The sequence below is a fragment of the Lissotriton helveticus genome, chromosome 5_1, assembly GCF_964261635.1.
Source record: "Lissotriton helveticus chromosome 5_1, aLisHel1.1, whole genome shotgun sequence".
NCBI lineage: Eukaryota > Metazoa > Chordata > Amphibia > Caudata > Salamandridae > Lissotriton > Lissotriton helveticus.
The window spans coordinates 134,463,179-134,485,727 of record NC_136065.1 but is presented as its reverse complement, the minus strand read 5'-3'; the positions used below and the strand labels follow the sequence as shown (position 1 = coordinate 134,485,727).

General features: G+C 44.1%; 1 protein-coding gene across 2 annotated transcripts in view; it reads left to right on the top strand.

Moving 5' to 3' along the window:
- The window catches only part of CAMSAP1 (calmodulin regulated spectrin associated protein 1), a 491,735-nt gene that overhangs the window by 239,736 nt on the left and 229,450 nt on the right, over window positions 1–22,549 (top strand). For both annotated transcript variants that reach the window (XM_078641882.1, XM_078641883.1), the window contains one exon: window positions 8,035–8,176. In XM_078641882.1, the coding sequence (XP_078498008.1) occupies window positions 8,035–8,176 (142 nt within the window). The remainder of the gene's footprint in view (window positions 1–8,034; window positions 8,177–22,549) is intronic.

The following is a 22,549-nucleotide window of genomic DNA, read 5'->3' as shown; positions in this document are numbered from 1 at the left end:
ATAACAACATGTAAATGTAATGCTAATTTGGAACACTGCTCTTGTGTGAGAACCAAACAATTTTGCAACATTTTAAACAAACTATTGCAAAACTGAGTTTTATCGTTTGACCTGAGTTGAAAAAGCATTTTTCAGCCTATTGAGTAGTATGTGTATTCCAGGTAGATACACATGGCTTCAAATGTGTTACCATTGTAGCATTTTCATAACTAATAAATTGACATACAGTAATGTACTGTGGATCAAAATGCTGAAGGGGCAAGGGTGGGGAAGTGGTGTGGGGCTACACTGTCTTCCTTTGAAGGCCAAAGGTTTGACCCTTGCATTGGTGAGAGAGAGCCCCGTAAGTAACCAATTTATTAAAATGTGTTGTATATCTAGGACGACAATCGATGGCTTTGCTATTGATTATATGAAAGCTTACAAACCATTACAAATAAGTTTTCACTCATGTTGTCTAGATAATGTGCCTAGTGCTTCTTTTCCTGCTGTGTGCTTTATCGTTATGCTTTTCAGTTTCAAGTATTTTAAGGCTGCTATTAAGGCCGGTTCTCCCTTTTTGTTTAATCCTTTTGCATGTTTTTGCCATTTCCTAAGTACAAATTTAGATTGAATTTAAAAGTGACAAATGCATGCCAATAACTTGTACTCTTACTATAACTGTGGTGAATACCATTTACTACAACATATGAAGGACTTAAGATTGCTTTACCAAAACGGTTCAACCAAGGTAGCTTTTGGGCTTAGACCGATATGCATGCGAGGATGAAACTCTAAAGGCATTTCTATATTAAAAGAACACCCTTTAGTGAAACACAAGTTTCAATCAATTGAAAATGTTAAATAGAGGCCTGTTGAGTTGTTCTATATACTCATATTTATGTACTCACCATGTAGGAGATTTCTATCACTACAATATAGCCGTTGAGCACAAATGGAATTTCAAGACTATTATTTAAACAGAGTAGAGGAAAAAGGATAAAACCATGTACTTGTTAAACATGAATTGTTTTGTGGATTTTGATCGTGCCGTCCTCTATGTAAAAGTAATTAATACCTTGGTAGTTATGATTCCTAAGCACTAATGCTACCAGAATTGGCTTAGTATACTTGACATGTGCAGTGCATTCAATAAATCATGAGTACCACATGTTAAAAAAAAGTTTAAGATCCAGAAGAATTTGGGTTGCATCTCTAGTTAAAATATTTTCCTTACTTGTAGTTTATTCCTTTGAGCCTTTTACTCACTTGTATCCCTTTATAGCCGTTTAGTTCTCAACACATATATTACGTTGTTTACTTCATGAATGTAAATTGCACTTTTTGTAATTCTACCTTCGATTGATTTGTAAACAGGAGCATGCAGGTTGTGTCGGAACCTTTTATTTTGGAGTAAAAGTAAATGAATTACCATACTGATGGACACTTCTAACTGCAGATTCCCTCACCTTGTAATTGCTCTCCAGTCATCAGACTGAATCGGGAAACTTTAGAGCAGTTATCCTGTGTGCTGCTGAGTGCACCTCCACACCAATGCCGTTCTGCTTCAGAAGTGACAAGCAGACTCGTATATAAGTGTCACCCAAGCAGACTGACGTCAATTCCTTCATTGCTGGGCCTTCAGATGCAGATCTTCTCCCTGGTCTTTGACCAGATTTTTTGACAAAAATGTTATCTAGAGTGCAAGTGAAGTGTCAACCCCAAACACCACAGGGTTAAAAACAGCACAGCGTCTGTCACAAACCGATGTCTATAATGGACCCTCTCAAAGCCGGTTTGTGGTTCATGGGGTGAGAATAAACCTCCAAGGCCTGAGGCAACTAAACCCAGATACATTTCAAGTCTATACGGAAAGGCAAAGCGAAACTCTGTCAAAAACACAAGAAGACTGTGCCATGGTTGATTGAAGTCAAAATGAAGGTCCAGTTTCTGCGGCAGGTAGTTATAGCAGTCTGAGTCTTCGGGTAAGTCGGAAAGAAAACACAAAAAATCCAAGCTAAAAGTGAATCTTTCCTGACACCCTTGAACTCCAGGGAGAACACAAGGACGTCACTGTGCCTCTCAGTCTAGCTTTCCATTCGAGCAGATTCCGTATCTTGTTCTGACGCATCCTAAATTCCCAGGTCCACCGGCGACTTCTCAGCAAGTAGAAACTTTCAGGGAGGCTATGCAGTCCATTTTTAGCAATCTAATGGTTCCCTTTGGTGCGCCTTTGGGCCCCAGGGGCTTTCAGTCTGGGTTCAGCACCTACTCAGGAGATTACTTCAGATAGAAGCTTTTACGACCTTGAACAAAGTTGTGTCCGGCGCCCACCAATGCGCAATCTCTCTGATACCATGAACTTCCCACCCGGTAGAGCCCAGACTTTACGTAATCCTTTAGGCATGAATTCTGAAAGTGACAACTGTGATGACTGGGCAAATTGTTTCTCAATACAATAAAGAAAACTAGTATGAATAGCTTTAGGATGCCTGTGAGCTTGATATTTCGGCTGATACTTGCTTGGTCTCCCCGGCTTCTGCTCCAGAGTTGAAGCTAAAGTGATGAGAGGGGCAGCTGAAGTGTTCGATCTACAATTGCCAACCATAGACGTTAATAGTTAACATATTCTCTTGGATCTTCTACAATGTAAAGTAAAGTAAAGTAAAGTCCACATTTGTAAAGCGCACAATCACCCGTAAGGGTCTCTAGGCGCTGGGGGGCCGTCGGGAAGATTAAGCGAGCTATTGCCCAGAGTCACATGGTGCTGGGTTAACCTGCCGCCGGAGCCGGGGATAGAACCATGGTCCCCAGATTCCAGCGTCAGTCGCCCTGGCCGCGGCGCCACACCTCTCCCTGTGGCCAGACTCCCACTGAGCCACTAACAAGGCACTTACTTGACACACTTTTGGGCTCCTAGGCGAAGCCCTGTTCAGGGCTGCTCTTTTAAAGATAAGTTTCCTGTCGTTATCGCCTTGCATCTGATGATCCTACCTTTCTAACACGGCATCCAACTTCAGAAACTCTGCTGATACAGGCGTCCACCAGCAGGGTCAACCGCAATACCAAGTTCCCTACCACTCTGCCCCCATTTGTGAGTCCAAAAGAACAGTGATGTTAGGAAAGAGAATTTTTTCATCTAAGAGCCTAGATCGGAAATTCATAAATTCCAGCTGTCTCTTCGGCTGCTACTCACATGAAGTTTGGGATAAGGTGGCTAAAGTTTCACCAGTTGTTCTGGATAACCAGTAGGCATCTCCAACTTGGGCTATGCAGGTTCGTCAATATGCGGTAAAGTTTGTGATATGCGAAGAATGGGACACAAGTGATTATCTGAGACATGACAGTGTGACACTTTGGCGCCGCGCCTGGATGAGGTTTGAGGGCTTTTCCGGGGACGTTCAGGCCTTTTTAATGGACAGTCCCTTTGATGGATGTCACCTTTTTGATGCCAAAGTGGACTCAACCTTGGAGCGTTTCAATCGTAGCAGAGCCATAGAATGTTCTTTAAGCCTTCTTGCTCTCTGAAAGCAATTCCACTAACAATTTTCCTCTCTCCGTGACGGCAGAAAAGGTTTCACCTTCCGTCAGTGCCAGACTTCTCCTCCAGCTCAACAGGATTTTCAGCCCCTCTGTGGTAGCGGCTGTGGCTTTGACAATGAGGACAGCAGGGGCACTGTGCGCATCAATCCCCTGCAGCGGCCGCTACCACAAAAATTCTGTATTGTCCTTTCCGGCACACAGCCACCCTGTCGGAGCCAGGATCTGATATTTCCTCCAAAGGTGGCTGGCAATCATCACAGACAATTGTTCATAGGGATTATGCCCTTCCATACCTTCTACCATGCCTCACCCTCCACTTCCTTCCCAGTCACAGGTGGAAAACCTTGTTACCTTTGGTAACAGTCTTTCTGGTTGATACTTCATCTTACCTGTAGATTCCTCACTGACCCTCCCCTTCTCAGAACTGTACTGTTTACATCTAAAAAGGTCCTAATCTAGAGATCTGCACACTGGCCATAACAATTTGCTTATTGACGTTGAGGACATCATGGACAGCCTAGAAAGCAACTGGCGTCCACCCACATAGATTGTGCTTTCATGTGACTCGGTTCGTCACTTCTGGAGAGGAACAACATCAGTACAGAGGCACAAAACACCACCTACTGGCGTGCAGTAGGAGTGCTCTAAAAGTTTCCAGATCCAGTCTGACACCAGGAGATTATTTACAAGGTGAGGAATTTCCAGTTGGAGTCCCCACCAGAAATAGCATTACCAAGGGTAAGTAACTTGTTCTTTTTGTGTGGCTGTGAAACAGCCTGATACTACAATACCTCACTCATCAGTTCTCTTCCTCCTTGGTGTACTATCTTAATTCGTCTTTTTGTTATCGAAGTTAGCCTTTGAGCCGTAAGTGTGGCATTACAAATCTCCAGTGAATGATAATAGTTCACCATATATTTCTTTCATAAATGTCAGGTGTCAGAATAAAGTATGCTTCTGCAATTAGTTCCTTAGGCTTTGCGTTCAGTGACCTTCTAAAGCCTCTATTCACCCTTATGAGTCTGTTGTCTTTTAACAGAAACACATTTGTGTGCCATAGCAGTTCACAAGGTTCAATTGTGCAATACATTTGAGTAACTTTCCTTTTCCGTTTTATATGTCAGCTATATGGACCGCATATTTTACAAATTGCTTGGTCACAAATAGTAGGCTTGAATGCCACCAAGTTACGAAGCATTGGGTAGTAGTGACTAGAGCATTTTTGTAAAAATAAACAAGCCATTCTGCATCTCAAACTTGACTTTTTTCTATGTAGGTCCTCTGTTGAAGAGCGGTACCATTACAGGACAATTAACAATGTTGGTGATGACAGAGTTTGACAGTGTCTCCATTTGTTGCCATATCAGCGATATAGTAGAAATTGTACTACTCACATTATGTTTAAAGTCCATTTTAAATTCTAGAAATAAAATTAACTGAAAACCTTGTAGACAACTGTACAAAGGCAGAATTTTCTAACCTTTCTTGTTTCAAAGTAGTTTACCTTGCTCGTTTGTTGTTTTCTTGATTTTGAAGTGTTGATTGTTTTTAGAGTGCTTACGTGTTTCTAGAAGGCAATCGCGGGATACAAGGGATTTCTTTAACACAAATCAGATCCTCATCCCTCTACAACCATGACGTATGATGGGCATCTCGGTTTTTGTAAAGTCTTAACTTTTGCTCTTCATGCAGAAACCTCTCTAACCACTGTCTGCCTTTAGGATGATGTGGCTGTAGCCATAGTGACAGAGTAGGTGATTTGGTTAGATGAGGAATGAGTGAATTGGTGGAGCAGGAGTTTGCTCCAGCAAGTTGGGAGGTAAACTGAGTCAATGCGGAAAATCCCTGTCCCTGTGTTCATATCCGGGACACTAACTTCAGCTAATTAGATGCAATAGAGTGCACGGAAAAGCATATAAGCCAGCAGTGTACATAAGTAGATTTTCAGCATAAATCGTGTTGTACACTGTAGCGGTACATTTTTCCTAATCGATTGTTGGAAGCGTACCCGCTCCGGGAGCCTACAGTTAAAGAAACTTGTCTATGCGCAGTTCCAACAGTGCCTGAGGGCATCTGGTGCTCCAAACCCTCACCCCCCAAAGGAAAGTAATGAACCGGTTTCCACTGTCTCTTCAGTACCATCTATTCTACTGAATGTCGCGAAAGTTGAGTAATGATATGATTATTATTCTACGAGACAATTTTTGTGCATATTTTTGATTGGTTTCTGCATGGACAGAGAGCCCTCATCCTGTTGCGGCAGTATATTGGATTACAGAAAAACTTGACTTTTTATACTTCCTTTTTTGCATCTGTCATTCTTAGACAACTGTAGCTTTATTATTTTAGTTTATTTGAAGTTTTATGTAGCACAGACCTCGTGGCGTCCATGTCAGAGCGCTGCTCAGATGGTAAATAAATGAAAATTCTGAGCGTCGCATTGCTTGAATATATGTACATATATTCTTATGTATTAAACTTGAAACAAATTTTAGTGATACAAGTTGTGCAATAGATGTGTTTTAAGTGCAGCACATTATTGCACTATCCATGCATATAATGTAGACCCGGTAGAGAGTCTTTGAAATAGAACAGTTTATGGACCTTTTGCTGTCATGGTGGAGTACCTCGGTTGAGACGAGGAAGAGGAAGACCTTTATCTCGAACCTAGAAGGTAGAAATAAAAGAAAGAGCTTCATAGGACACCGATGTGAAACAGAATTAATTAATGTTGTAGAAATAGTATATTTAATAGGGGTTATTTCATTTGTCTCTTGAAGACAATGTAAGGATTAGCCTTTCTCATATCTGAAGGAATGTCCTTCCATATCTGAAGGAATGTTTCTTCCCCCGAGAAGGCCTGATTGCATTTTGATTTGCTTTAACAGTTTTGGAATTTTCAAGCACCAGTTCTTTGTTTCTGGAGTATGTTTTTCTATGGGATATTTACTTTGTTGTGCAAATTATCTATTAGGTGGTCAACTTAACGCAATCCGATTCAGGACCTGTGCAGCTTTCAACATTTTAAAAGGGAACACATCCACCCTAGTAGGGGACTTAGTGTAGCCACTGAGTTGAGCACCACCTCTTTACTTTTTTTTATTCATGCTGTGGCTGGCTGGGACTAATGCACAAACTCTTCAAAACCCATCACCACCCACATTATGAAATTCTTCTCAGGGAAGGGGAAGGCTTAATTTCTAATCACTGTAGTTTTTATAAGTGTGCATTATTTAACCTCGGAAATAATATTGTGCAGCATTGCATAGAAACAAACTGGTGTCGAGGGCTCGCCTCACACTTTCTTCCACGATGTTGACCGAATTACACGTAAATGAAGAGATGTGTGCTTACATGATCAGTTTAGGACACCAAGCACTTTGAGGTCTAGTTAGAGATACGTGCTGGCATTTGACAGAACAATGGCGCTCCCACCACTACACCCTGAGTAGGACTGACGGATCTGGTGTCTATCCACTAAAGCTAAGATGCCTGTCATGGAATCCACCAGGCTTGTGCCAATTAGTCATATGTTGGGTGGGTAAAATGTCATCTTCCAGTCATTTTGCAGGCCTTCTGCCCTTGAGGCTTGCTACTAAGAAGGTTTTGTTGAAACTATTTCTTAGGCTTTAGTTGCCTTCTCTGCTTCTCTTTCTGTTCCTGTTACTGTTGCAATTGATAATGGGAATCGGCAGGATGTCGAAGTAAACTGCATATTGCCCTTCCGTCCCTACAAACCGTTATCTCGCACATTTTTTTCTTTCCCAGTGGTTCTTAGCATGCATAAAGCTCACCACCTTCTGAATGGATCAACCACCCCAAAAACTGTTTCCGTTAGTCATTTATTTGGTATTTCTTGGTTTTTGTAATCGACACCGCCTGTAACACATTTTGAATGGCATCTGGTCTTTTTCCTCTAAGTTGCCACACCTCCACCTCATTCAGTCCATATCGCAATTGTCTATTTTTTTCATGGAAACGATTTGTTTTGCCCTTCGATATAGTAGAAATATGGTCCCAAATATTGTTTAATCTTTATTATTTTCTTTTAGGGTCTATGTAGTTGAAAAGAAAATATGCATCTTGCCTCATAATTGCACTTGCCCTTGAGTTATTGTGTATTTGATGAGCTACAGTATGCAGGTTTACTAGGACTATTAGAAAATCAGCCCTTACGTTTGTGTTGACAAGGACTATTAAGAAGTTGGCACCTCTCGGTGTACATTAAAGGTAGTGTTTTAGTTAACATTACTATGATGACAGCGGATTTAGTTCTTCTGAACAGGATCTGCATCAAAGTTGTGTTTTCTTGAGAAATCTCTCTTATGCTGTGCTCACTAAACCGAATTCCTGAAGGAAGTGGTTCCTGCTAATTACAGTTGTGGCCCGTTTAGGTAAAACAGAATGATTTTTTTATTTCTATGTGAAGGAAAATCTAGAAAACAGACTTGGGGTGCAACAATGCGTTCAAACTGTAGCTGGCGTAATGAACAGTGTGGTTTCCTTCTGTAGGTACGATACAGGCGAGATCACCCATCCAACCGGCAGTTGCCATATTTCCCATTGCTCGAAGACCTGATGAAAGATGCTAGTGACGGTGCTGCTCTACTGGCTGCCATACATTACTACTGCCCTGAACACATGAAGCTGGATGGTACGTGGACAAGCAGCTTGGGACACCTGAGCTTCTCACTCCTATGCATGTTTAACTGGCCCTGTAAAACATATTTGTGTTTGTTAGAAGTATGTTTCCCAAAATAATCTGTTTAGATAAAATATCTTTAAAGATGCAGTCAAAGCAAAAAAACTATCACATGGGTTGTTCCTGTTGTATCTCTAGTATGAAATATTTATACATGCCTACTGTCTAACCCCCACACCCCCTCAACCATGGTACAGTTAATACATTTTATCTTGTTTTTCTACTGTAAATACTTGAATCTCTGAGATATGGCTGTCTCCTTGTTCTAACATTTGCATAAGGAAAATAAGACACTGTGTTGGAAATGAGTTACTGACTGGTAACTCCATTTCCCCAGCGTTGGATTCTTTAATATATTCACCTTCTTGACTCATTCTTTGTCATCATGCTGAGAATCCCATTTAACTTTACAAGAAAACGGCCGTGTCAAAATAGCCATAGGTCTCACCAACAGTGTTTTTGTTGCACATCCATCTCGTTTGAAACAACCGAAATCCTGCCAGTGAAGTGTAAATGCTGAGTTCTCCTACTCCCCCTAGAGGCCACTATTACTTAGATTTTGTAGCACCGTTGTGAAGAGTGCACATCCTATCAGTGAGCCTCTGACCTTGGACGTGGGTGAGTTGCATATGAATTTATGTAAGATCGTAATGTTGGAGAACTGGAGCTACACGTAAATAACTAATTTCTTCCTCAGTATTGCATCTTTCATACATTCACATGTTTGAATTAGAATAGCAAGCAGTACATAAACATCTGAACCGAGCAGGAAGCACGCTCATTTGAAACTTGTATGGTAAAACTGCATATGCCACTGCTGAGTCAGCGATTGCATTTACCCCCAAGCAGTAATACCTGTTGAAGGTGTGCCTACTTTTGCATGGCAACACCTGGACAGCGCTTCACTCGCCCGTTTCACTCAAGAAGAGATTAACTCCTCCCCCCCCCCCCTCCTTCCGCCGATCACTCCGAGATCAGCGCAGATCCATCCATGGACCACGAGGCTCTGTAAACCTATGACTCCTAAATTTGATTGGGTCTTCTCCCCTTCGTCCCTCTCCTGCGGATCACGCTGTCACCAGCGCAGACCCATTCACTGACCACGCGGCTCCGGACACCACTTTAATTCATTAATTGCTCATATGTCCTTGCAGTACTGATCATTTGAGTCTGGACCCTTCCTCTGCCCCGGGACGTCCATCGAGGCAGCCCTACAGACGCGGAATTCTTGACCTGCCAACCCCTGCCTTACCTACCTGTTGCCTAAACGCACTGCTACCAGCCCTCATTTGTCCTGATGATGATCCTAAATCCTACGGATCGAAATGCCGTTGACTCTCCAGCGAGATTCTAGGCACCCCTCACACAGTGGTTGAACTGAATCTCCTTTTTCTGTTTGGATAATACTGTATAGATATCCTCAATAACTTTCTGCAAACAATACCGTTTGGGATATTGTTCCTTATATATAATTCTCTACCCCAATCTCAACAAGGTTGATGGGTTCATACTCCTGTTATCATTTATAATACTTTTACATGTAGCTGCATGGCAGATGTCCTGTAAGGACCTCCATCATGAAGGGCAGCTGATGTTACCATCCTTCTGGAGGAGTGCACCCTCACTCTGCCCTAGAGTGGATGCTTTGCCTTGTGGACTAGATGAGGCAGACAGGCAGCCAGGTTGCAGTGCTTTAAGACAATGGGTAGCCTCCTTCTGGCTGGCCAAGCAAAACAAATGATTTTGGGTTTGTCCATGTTTATTTTGAAATTGAGGGCCTCTCTTCAAAAATTGATCGCAAGTATTGGGGCAGTGGAAGATGCATGGCTAAGCACGGGGTGGAGCATGAGAGCTTCCACTGTGGGAGGGCAGGTCGGATATACAGATGCGGAGGCTGAATATATTTTCCAAAGGGTCGTGTTTTATTGTCAGGGGCCACAATCTTAGGTTTTACTTCAGGAGATTGGTCTTCTTCTTCCTGTTCGGCCTTCTCTCTCCTGTGATGGGGTTGGGAGAGTGCTTGATCCACTCTTTCCTCATCAGGGCTGATGTTCAGTGCGACTTGTTCCAGCTCGTCCGTTTTGCTGGTTTCCTCCCGTAGGCTCATAGAGAGGGAAGAAAACCGAGGCAGTCAGTGACACTGTTTGTAATGAGTGGAGTGAATAGTAGTACCGGTCACCTGCACCCGGTGATGCCTAAGGGTTGTCAGCTTTTCACCTTATTTACAGGTGGACAATAGGTAACCTAAGCCGAATATGAGGAATGTTCTGTTCAGTCAGTGGCGTCTTGCCAAGTGAAGACGGAGAGGGGCCAAGATGGGGTTAGTAGGAAAACAAATATCAGGGACGTGTGATTCTTACTTACAAAAGAAAAAGATTTGTGCCCGAAATGCTCTCAGGGGGTTTTGTCCTCCCAACCCGTGCCCGTAATACTAGCAGGGGTTCCGCTCTCTCAACCCGTGCCCACTATCAACCCTCCTTCTGCCTCCCTCGTATCAGCCCCCACCTTCCCTGGAACTAGCGTCACTCACCGGCTCCGCCGCAACGCTCCTGAGTTGCGGCCGCATCTCTCCTGAGTTTGTGGCCGCTCTTGAGCCTCCTGCGGTGGACAACACCACTCTTCAGTCCAGCGATGGTCGGTCTCCTCCTCTTCGGCATAGCTCCGGTCTCCGTCATCTCTCCCTGCACTCGGCTCCTCATACAGATTGCCTCCTCCACTGGTCAACGACGGTACTTCGTGTTCCTGGTCCCTTTTTAGTGGTTACGAGCCGCTGCTTCTTGGGTTAGCTCCTCCCCTTCCTGGCTCCTCTTCTGGCTGTGGGGAAACATGAGGTGGGTGTGGCTATCCTCCTTCCAACCCTCATAGTCCGTTCCCCGCTCGAGACAGAGTCTGGTCGCTGTTGTTTCCTCACAGCAGGTAAGAATGACACCCCGGAGTCCACCCCTCACACTCACATTGTGCCCCCATCCTCTAGGCCATCTCCTAGATGGCTTCCATGAACCTGGCTCCTTTCCTCTTTCTCCTGGGCCAATACTTTGAAGTATATGGAGACTGTCCATGCTATATAATTTTACAACAACAGTTCTGATTGTTTTAGTTAAAAACAACCATTCCTGTATGGCTAATGCAGACCTTGTGTTGTATCTGACTGATAATGAAGAGGGTGATGCTTCTCATGTGCTATGAAGCTAAGAGACTCCGGTCAGAACTGGTCGCTCCTCTCGCAGCTCGCCCCAGCCATTTGTGCCAGCGACCTGCACCCTGCCCTGCCATCTGTGCCAGCGACCCGCATTGTGCCCTGCATCCTGCCCTGCCTTCCGTGCCAGCGACCCGCATTGTGCCCTACCATAGTGCCTGGTATCGTTGCCTGCATTAACATCTATTGTGCCAGCTGATTGTGCCTGTCTGCGACCGTATTTTATATTGTGCCAGCTGATTGTGCCTGCGATTGTCTATCTTGTGCCCACGACCTCCCAGCATTGTTGTTGTGCCTTAGCCCGTCCACGCCGCCGCTGCTCCCCTGCAGCCCCACCCCCGCTCCCTCCACCAGCTGACCCTCCCTCGCCCCCTCCACTATCCATTTATGACAGATGCTTTCGCGCGCAGCGGTCGCGCCCCATGCGCGCCAAAGGTGCGCCAAAGGTAAGCCCGACCGCGCCCAGCGCCAGTCGCCCTGGTCCTCGCAATACCCTGTCCACTCGCATAACGTATGACGCCGCCACCCTCTTAGCCCTTAACCCCGAACGCACCCCACAATGCTGCATAGCTACCCCGGGACACACCCACGGACCATTCGCCTGCCAAGCCTGCAAGTTCGCCTGCATCAGGAACCACACCAATTCCTCCCCCTCCAAACACAGCTCCGACTCAAACCACCTGAAGTGCATCCTGCTGAACACCCGCTCGGTCCACAAACACGCCACTGAACTCTGGGACCTACTCGACACCACATCGCTGGACGTCGCCTTCCTCACAGAAACTTGGATGAACGCCTCATCAGCGCCCGACATCGCCATAGCCATCCCGGACAATTACAAAATCATCCGAAAAGACTGCACCAACCAAACAGGAGGAGGCATCGCCATCGTCCATAAGAACACCATCCGAATCACGACTAGCTCCGACGATAACCTCGCGACCGCCGAACACCTTCACTTCCAGATCCACACCGACCCTAGGACCACACTTAGAGGCACCCTCATCTACAGACCTCCAGGAACCCGCACACAATTCATCGAAGACATCACTGACTTCATCAGCCCACATGCCCTCACCTCCGAGAACTACATTCTCCTGGGAGACCTCAACTTCCACCTGGAAAAGAATAACGACAGCAACACCACCACTCTTCTGGACAACCTGACCAATCTCGGACTCAAACAACTTGTTGACACCCCCACCCACTTAGCCGGACACACGCTCGACCCTATCTTCACCTCCAGCAAACACATCTCCTTCGATCACACCACAGCTCTCCATTGGACGGACCACAACTGCGTTCACTTCAGCTACAAAAAGACCACGACCCACATCCCACCACTACCTATTCCTCGAAGAAACTGGAACAAAATCACCACCGACCAACTCTTCACATCACTTAACCAAAACCCCCCCGCCATACCAGCGGACCCAAACCAAGCTGCCACCAAACTCACACAATGGATCACCCACAGCGCTGACGAATTAGCACCCTTGAAAAACCACCAGATCAAACAAGACAACAAAAAGGCCCCCTGGTTCAACGATGACCTTAAGAAATTCAAGAAGCTTTGTCGTACCCTCGAAAAAACCTGGAGAAAAAACCCTACCACTAACAACCTGACCACCTTCAAGGACGCCATCCGCAAACACCACCAATTGATCCGATCCACCAAGAAATCAGCATTCAAGGACCGACTCGACAACAACTCCCACAACAGCAAAGAACTATTCAACATCGTCAAAGAATTTACCAACCCCACCGCCGGCACCAACAACATCACTCCCTCCCAAGTCCTCTGCAACTCTTTATCCACTTTTTTCCACAACAAAATCGCCGACATTAACAACAGCTTTGATAACTTGTCGTCCGAAGAACAACGCACTCCAACCACCTCCGAACCAAAACAGCACTCTCACAACCTCTGCACCTGGAACGCAATCACTACTGAAGACACCATCCGTCTGATGAACTCCATCCATTCAGGCTCACCAAATGACCCATGCCCCCACCACATCTTCAACAAAGCAGACTCCATCATCGCACCCCATTTCCGCGATGTCATCAACTGCTCCTTCAACTCCGCCACCTTCCCAGAAAGCTGGAAACATGCCGAACTCAGCGCCCTTCTGAAGAAACCCACAGCGGACCCCTCTGAACTAAAGAACTACCGCCCCATCTCGCTCCTCCCCTTCCCTGCCAAAGCCATAGAGAAAGCCGTGAATAGTCAGCTCGCCGCCTTCCTTGAATCCAACAATTCACTCGACCCCTCACAGTCCGGCTTTCGAGCCAAACACAGCACCGAAACCACCCTCATCGCTGCTACAGATGACATCCGAACGCTACTGGACAACGGAGAAACAGTTGCCCTCATCCTACTTGACCTCTCCGCCGCCTTCGACACAGTCTGTCATAACACCCTCATACAACGCCTCTGCAATGTCGGAATTCAAGGAAAAGCGTTGGACTGGATCTCCTCGTTCCTCGCAGGAAGAACCCAGAGAGTCCGACTCCCCCCATTCAAATCAGAGGCAACCAAAGTAATCTGCGGCGTACCACAAGGATCATCACTCAGTCCCAACCTCTTCAACGTGTACATGAGTCCCCTCGCAACCATCGCGCGACAACACAACCTCAACATTATCTCCTACGCTGACGACACCCAACTAATCCTCTCCCTCACCAAAAAACCCCAACACCACCAAAACCAATCTACACGAAGGAATGAAAGAAGTATCCGTATGGATGAATAACAGCCGTTTAAAACTAAACTCGGACAAAACGGAAGTCCTCATCTTAGGATCGTCCCCCTCTGCAATGGACGACTCATGGTGGCCACCAGCACTGGGCACAGCACCCATACCTACAGATCACGCACGGAACCTGGGCGTCATCCTAGACTCCTCCCTCTCGATGACCAAACAAGTCAACGCCGTTTCATCATCATGCTTCAACATCCTACGCATGCTCAAAAAAATCTTCCGCTGGATCCCCACCGAAACAAGAAAGACTGTCACCCACGCACTAGTCACGAGCCGACTAGATTATGGAAACACCCTTTACGCCGGAACCACAGCCAAACTACAGAAAAAACTAACGTATCCAAAACGCCTCAGCCAGACTCATACTGGACATCCCCCGTCAAGCTCACATTTCCGGTCACCTGAAAGATCTCCACTGGCTTCCCGTCAACAAGAGGATAACGTTCCGTCTCCTCCCCCACGCACACAAGGCCCTCTACGACCTCGGACCCGAATGCCTCAACAAACGACTGTCCTTCTACACACCCACCCGCCAACTTCGTTCATCCAATCAAGCCCTTGGCGCAGTTCCGCGCATCAATAGAGTCACCATGGGAGGAAGATCCTTCTCGTACTTAGCGGCCAAAACCTGGAACTCTCTCCCCACTCACCTCCGCCTTACACAGAACCACCTCTCCTTCAGAACACAGCTTAAAACCTTGCTATTTGATAAATAATGCACCCTCCCCCCCCCCCAAGCGCCTGAGACCCTCTGGGTGAGTAGTGCGCTATACAAATTACTGAACTTGAACTTGAAGAGAGAAACAGATAGTCGGGCCTTGCTTGTACCTGAAAGAAACGTAAATATGTGTAATTGGTTAATCACCAAGTGCAAACGCTGCTTGGGCGCCTGTACACACTTTTTTATTTATGGAGTCATTGAAGCTTCATGGTGATAAATATTTATTCTACTTGAGAGATAAGGTAAGGGGGTTATCAGCTGAGTTCTGCAATTCATTGTTTTAATCAACACTTAAATAAAAAAATTCTTTAGGCACGGTCTGAGTACCTATTGCTAAAATATATACTATAAGCTAAAACAATTGCTTTTAAAGACTAAATCAATGTGCAACAGCCTACCCTTATACTGTATGTAATGCTGACTTTCAAATATATAAATATGAATGTGTCTGTATATATGTATCCGCTCGGTGCTTTCTGTCACAGGCTTAGACTTTATAGCACTATAAACACACAAGTCACACTTCCCCATTGCATCAACGAGGATTCAGTAATGTGACCCTCTGATTACCCTCAGACATCTGCAGGGATTGCATTAACCGAGTTAGATTGGGTTACTTTCACTTGCATTCATTTCTTTATTCAAAGTGTGTGTGCTTTTGTTTATGCAGTAAAGTGAACGGGAAAGAACAACAAAATAGTTGCAGAATATTTTTCAGATTTTAGCCATTTATTTGAACTCGACACCACGCTAAATGATCTAAAGGCCCGACTGGTCTTTTAATCCATCTGGCATTTCCCCTGTGGGCTGGAACCACTGGAGGCCGATTTTGAAAGCACAGTGCTTGGTGCCTCTTTACTTTCCCTAATTTCCCCAAAGTTAAGTGCAGCAGAGTGAGGCTTTAAGAGGGAGAGAAAAAGAGAAAGGTGAAGAGAAAGAGGTCTGAGAAAAGGATATAGAGAGGATGGAAGGAAAGAGAGCAAACAGAGGAAGGGAGTGGGGATGTGTTGAGCCTCCATCTTTTAATATTGCATGTTTTTAAATGTCTGGTAAACAACACTTTACATTATTCCATGTGAGCACTTTATAATAATGGGTTGTTGTATGTTATCCTTTATACAATTGAAGTTTTGGGCAAACTCAATGTGGATGTGGTGCAGATTTATGACCATAGACGTCTGAGGTGTGAGAAGAGTGATGTCAGGTGGTTGAAAGACTCATATGTGTGATTGGTTTTCTAGGGAAAAATGTTTTTACTATCTTATTAATTTAAGCCATAGATGTGGATGTGCTCTGGCATTTAAATTGCTTTTAAAGGGTGTCAATGTGGACTTTGGGAGGCAATTGAGCTGGTTGTTACCACTATCCCTACACCAGTTTTGAAGTTAGTTTTCTTGAAAGAAACGTTTTCTCTTTTTGTACTCTTTTTTGCTATTTGTTGGCAAATAGCAGATGCTATGTCTTGAATGGGTTGAGCTTCAGATGAGTACTTTACAATTCGTTCTAGATGAGATGCTCCAGGAAGTGTTTGATGCATTCAATGTATGGTGCAGAGGAGACTTTCAGTTAGAGTTGTGTATCATCTGGATATTCGTGAACCTTAATGCTATTTTTTGTGAATAAAGCCACAAGGGGCTCCATATAGAGGTTGATGATGACAAAACAGTATGGAACCATGGTGGACTCATTAGGTGGTTGGGATCTTTTAGGACCTGGAGATGTCCATACAAACAAACTGGTGTTAATTATAAAGGTAACAGGAGAAGCAGTTTTCCAGTGAATCTCATCCAAGACAGTTGAAGGCTTGATGGTTAACTATTGAAGGCACAGAGAGGTCCAGCCATATCCAGAGGCATTTACATCTTCATTTGTGGTTGTCTACAATGCGTAAAGTAGTGATCTTCGTGCTGAAGCCAGATTGGTAGCCCCGCTAAAACAGTTAGCATTAAAGTGATCTTGGAGTTAAATGTGCTTTTTCAGTGATCTTGCTGATAAGGAGTAGGTGGTTGATGGGCTGGTATCTGGTGAGGGTCTAATGTAGTTTCTTTAGGAGTGGAAGGGTCTGACCTGTCTTGAGGGCTTCTGAGAAGTGACTCGGAGCACTTCCCTGGAGAGTGCATTGATGAAGGACAAAAGTAAGACCTACTCTTCTTGGGAAGTGGCTTTGAGGGAATTGAGTATGTTGGCGAGTTCTGAGGGATTTGAAGGATGGCATTCTACGAGAATGGATGGGTGTATTAGGAGAAGCATGCTTGGTGTTTATGTACCTTCAGATCTGTATGTTTGACTTAAGAAGAGAGTAATTTGATGACACTTTTCTGTGGAGTGTGAGATAAGTGAGTATTCAGAGGGATGATGCAGTGTTTGGTTGTTTTGAAAAGTGATCAGCTTCTGTTGGTGGCTTCATTGATAGTATAGAATTTGCCTTTGGCTGGTGTGATGAGCAGTCTCCATGTTGAGTAGGGGGACTCCAGTATCATGAGGTCATCAGGAGCTCTGTTTTTCTTCCATTTTCTTTTCTGTCTGTGGATAGAGCATATATTGTCAGCCCGGTCCTTTTATACAGGTTTTATCCAGGTTGCTGATGGTTTTGGCTTGCAGTTGCATGTTTTTGTAGGAGTGTGTATGTTCAGAGTGTTTCAAGAACTTTTTTAAAAGGGTGTTCGCATTGGATGTTGAATTGGCAGGACGAGAGTTGAGTTTATGCATTAAGATGGCGATAGAGAAGTCTTGGAAGGTCCCGTCCAGGAGTATGGGTGATTTGCATTGCGTTGGATTGTTTGGGATTCTAAAAAGACCAGGTTGAAAAGTGGCCTTTGTGGTGTGTTGACAGGTGGTGTGCTCTATCACTGAGTGCTTAGATGAGGTTTAAAGGGTGTGTGTGCATTATTAATTAAAAAAATTTTGAGCTTGTGTTGTTGGGCGATAGAAGTCACAGAAAAAGGTTGTGATGGTGTTTTTGGATGGATGAAGTGATGTGGAGATCTGCACACATCTCTGATGTCCTTGTATTGCCCAGGAGGCCTGTAGATGAGATGTAAGGTGTTAGTCTGAGTTGCAGAGTGGAGGTGACTCTCGCTTGTTGCCTCAGGTGTAGGCCTAGGACGACTTATGGATGACAGCGAGGCCTTCACTCGTTTTATGCTTGCGATTCTCATGATGGATGCTGTAGCTTTTGAGAAGAAGAATGTTGATGTGGGTGTAATCCATTTTTCTGTAATGACGTTTTAGTCAAGCATGTGGTAGGTGGTGAAGTCTGCAATATCTTGAGTTTGGAGTACTGTAAAGTGAGCATTAAAGAAGAAGAGTTTTAATACATGTTCTGTAGTTTGAGGGTGTGTGCTTGTTAGATATGTACTTAGTTAGGTCTAGGCATTGTGTGGATGCTATATGAGTGTTACTGCCATATTGGTCTGTGTGTCATTGTGTGGGATTGACAGTATGGGGTACTGGGAGAGGAACACGATTGTTACCTTGGAGGTTTCACTGGAAAAAGGTTCTGGCCCAACCCAAGGACCCTATATGGCCCAATCTGGCAGTACCCTTTTCTGTCTCCCTTTTTTGCTGTGGACACCCGGTCACTGGGACACCCTGCGAAGATGATTGAACGTAGGACAAGACAGGAAGTGTTGTCACTTACTGTGCCGATAGTAGATCTGTAATGAAGTCCTCTTGCCTGGCTTCTTTTGAAGACTTAAGTAAGAATATATGAAAGACCAGTGCTGGCGAACATTTGAAACTTCTATTGGAGTCCAACACAGTCACTTAAGAGGTCAGGTATAACCTTTGCTGAAACCAGACATTTCTGCTTTGCACATTTTACAGATTTACATTACAAATTTCTTCTGGAAATATTTGCCTCAGTCCTAATCAGAATTGCAAATGCATCAAGAATGTTTGAAGACCCCTTACCTTCTTATCTTCTTGATAACCCTAGACACCAAGCATATCTGCCTTTATGTGAGATTCTGGAACACTTTTCAGAGTGAATTTGCAGTGGCAATGACAGACCATTATTTTGTCCACTTAGGATAGTAATTTCCCTGAATACTGTTTTGCTTATTTTTTTTCAGTTGTTTTCACTTGTTTTCCGATTGTACCACTTAACATCTTTGGGACACCTCTTATTTTTCTAGTGTTTTTTTTTTTTGTAAGAGGTTTAGGATTTTTTGTTTTTCCTCAAAGAACTTTATGCCTTCAACTTTTGTGAACAAAGCTCAGAGAGAAAATAAAGAAAAGACCCCACTGGTCAGTCACTGTTCAGAAAATTGTTCCTCATAATGTTCAAGAACAGGGAAAGATTTGGCCAAAGAGAGAGAGTGTGTTGAATATTGGGTGTTCTTCAGAGTCTTATGCTGGGTCTCAGTAATTCAAAAAGCATAGGTAAGCTCCTCACTTCATCTTCCCACAGAAATTGCACCTTTACTGTACAAGCTGTTCCACCTGGATACTGAAGTCCCACTCAATATTGATGACTACCAGACCATAGTCACCCATTTTCTGACTGGCCATGTACTTGACACCTAGGCATAGATTGCCGAAGGTATATGCTGCCAACCAGTTTTGATGCGGAAGGACACACCATGAAATAACTCTGCTGTGCTTTATTTGTTCTGATGAGCAATGTAATCTTTTTCATTTGACTCTTACTACAGCATCGTTAGCATAGTGCTTGATGCTATTACTTCTATATTGCGTTGAAGAAAACATCAAATGGTTTTACACTTCCAGTATGAACAAATCTGGTTTACAATTCTTTTCTATCAAACCTAAATGGGTGCTATCAAAGGTTGTTGCAGAAGTCTATCCCAAAGCTGTTTTTCCTGCAGTCTGGGTCATAAAGGATATATTAGATTATCTTAGAAAAGTGTATTCTTCAGTGTGAAGCCTCTTCAAATTTGTGAATTGAACATAACATTTTCAAAGTTAATGGTCCCACCTTTGGCTCCCTTGTACACATCAAACCTTGCATTTTAAGAATTGTGGCTTCAAATCCGACTTTGCAATTACAGAATGTTTTAAATTACAATTCTTTAGACACCAAACTCAACATTTCTACTTGCTTTTAATTGAAAGTTATCACTTATTAAATGTACTAGTTAACCATATGTTATCCCATGGGGAGAGGCTGACCTTGCAGGAGTGAAAAACACATTTGAGTATTTCATTACCAGGATATGTAAAACTTAAAAATACATGCCCAACATTTTAAATACACTGCACCCTGCCCCATGGCCTGTTTAGGGCCCAAACTAGGGGTGACTTGTATGGATGGAAAAGGAATGTTTTGGCCTGGATAAGATTTTGGTTGCCAAGTTGAAATGGCAGTTAAAAACTGCACACACTGGCTGCAGCGGCAAGCCTGAGACTTGGATGGAAGCCAGTGTTAACAGGTTTAAAGGAGAGAGCGCAAGCAGTTTGGCACTGGTTAGCAGTGGTAAATTGTGCAGAGTTCTAAAAGCCAACAAAAACAGGCTCAGAAAACAGGAGGGTGAAGGGAAAAAGTTTGGCGATGATCCTGTAGAAAGGGCCATGTCAACATTTGAAAAATCAAAAGTCCATATAAACTGCCTTTTATCCTATTACTGCAATACCTGCCGTTGACTAATAAGAAACAGCAGGTAACCATATTGGAAACCTCTTATGTACCAAAACAATTTGTGTCATATATTTAGGTCTCTCTTAGAGATTTACAGTTAGTTGGCTTGGAGGCCACCCATTACTTACCACTGGATGGCTTCAAAGCCATTTGCTTGCTTCCTGCTAGCCACTTCCCACTTTCTGCATGTGACCCTCTTTTGGAACATGGCCGTAGTACTTGTTTCCTTACACTGCTCTTGCTTTTGGTTGCTATTTTGTTTCTTTTTGATGAGCCACTCTACAGAGTGCATCTATCGTAGCTTGCTCTGTTGTCTGCGTTCGCTTGTTCTGCCTTCCTCCTTTTTTTGTGCCTTTACCCAGCTCAGTAGATGAGCCGGGAGGCCAGGTACCTTTGTCCCGTCCTCTTACTTTTGTTTTTATTGCAGATTTTATATAGCATGAACTCCACTCGAAGGTGTTGGGGCACTTAACACAAGGACACATTGATTTTGTGTAGGCAGAGGAAGATAAAGTAATTTGCCCAGAATCACAGGATGTTGAGCCAGCACCGAGATTCGAACCAGATTCTCCAGCTCCAAAGTTGATCGCTTTGGCCATTACGCCATATTCTCTCCAATGCCTTGCTTGCAAATATCAGATGACAGATAAACATGTTGACATTGCTGATGATATTTATTTTGGCTTTAGAAAGCTTGCATTTGAGTGCATGTCCTCCTGCGCCATCCATCTTTCTTCTTCATTCACCCACCGCCCATCCCAGTCCACTCCATATAATTCAGCCCGACTCATACCACATATTTTAACTCTACATAATGCAACACAACGCCACACAATTAAGTGCCACACAGTTCCACCACACACAATCCACACTGCATAATTCCATTATACCTTACACATTTCAACCTCACAATTTCATGCCACATAATCCAATCTACACAATTTCATTCCACGGCATGCTGCATAATTATAATGCAGCAAATTCAACTCCACATATTTCCACACCATGCCACATACTTCCACCTCAGTCCACATAATTACACTCCCGCAGCACAGTTCAACTCTAAATAATTCTACTACACGCTACATAATTACACTCCACATGTATCCACTCAGCTCCAAATAACATAATTGCACTCCACATACTACATATCTGCACCATGCCACATAATTCCAATCCACACAATTCCACTTCTCTCCTAGCCACTCAACGACACACAGTACTACTCCACATAATTCCACTCCATGACACACACTCCCACGCCGCATAATTCCACTACACACAATACCACATAATTACTATCCATAATGTTCCACTGCACACCATGCCACATAATTCCGCTACACATAACTCCACTCAACGCCACACAGTTCAACGCCACACAACGCCCCGCAATACAATACCACAACAAACAATTCCACTCCAACTCACCTAAATCCATTCTACAACACTAAATTGCAATCCACAACATATAATTCATCATGCCACATAATTCCACTCCACACAGGACAATTCCACTAAACGTATTTAAACACCACACCACATACATCCACTCCATAACACATGGTTAAAAGATAGTGACATTGACAGCGCCAATCGCTCTTGGATTGTAGACCTATTGGCTTTGTCAATGCTTGTTTCTTGAGAGGAAATTGTGGTGTTCTTCCTAAATTACATTATGCACCTATTATAATGATGATTACATTGCAAAGAGTAATTTTCTGATAGTTATAAGACCTGAGGGGGAAAAAACAACATGGTAGAAGGGTGCATGGCCAACAAATCACATGAGTTGCTGAGATATGCAGAGCAATTGTGAAATTTCAGATGCAGCGCATTACTTTTTTAACCCCTTCCATGCTGCTGTCGGCCATTGGCCGACAGCTGAACTACCTCGCTGGTGCTGCCGTCGGCCAATGGCCGACGCGGCCCCGCCTGTTTTGCGGAAGTGCTGCACTTCCGCAAAACGGGTAGCGCAGCCGAGGGGTTAATCAGTCTCTGCTAAGGCCTTTTGGAGCAGCCAATCATGTATTGCAATTGGGCA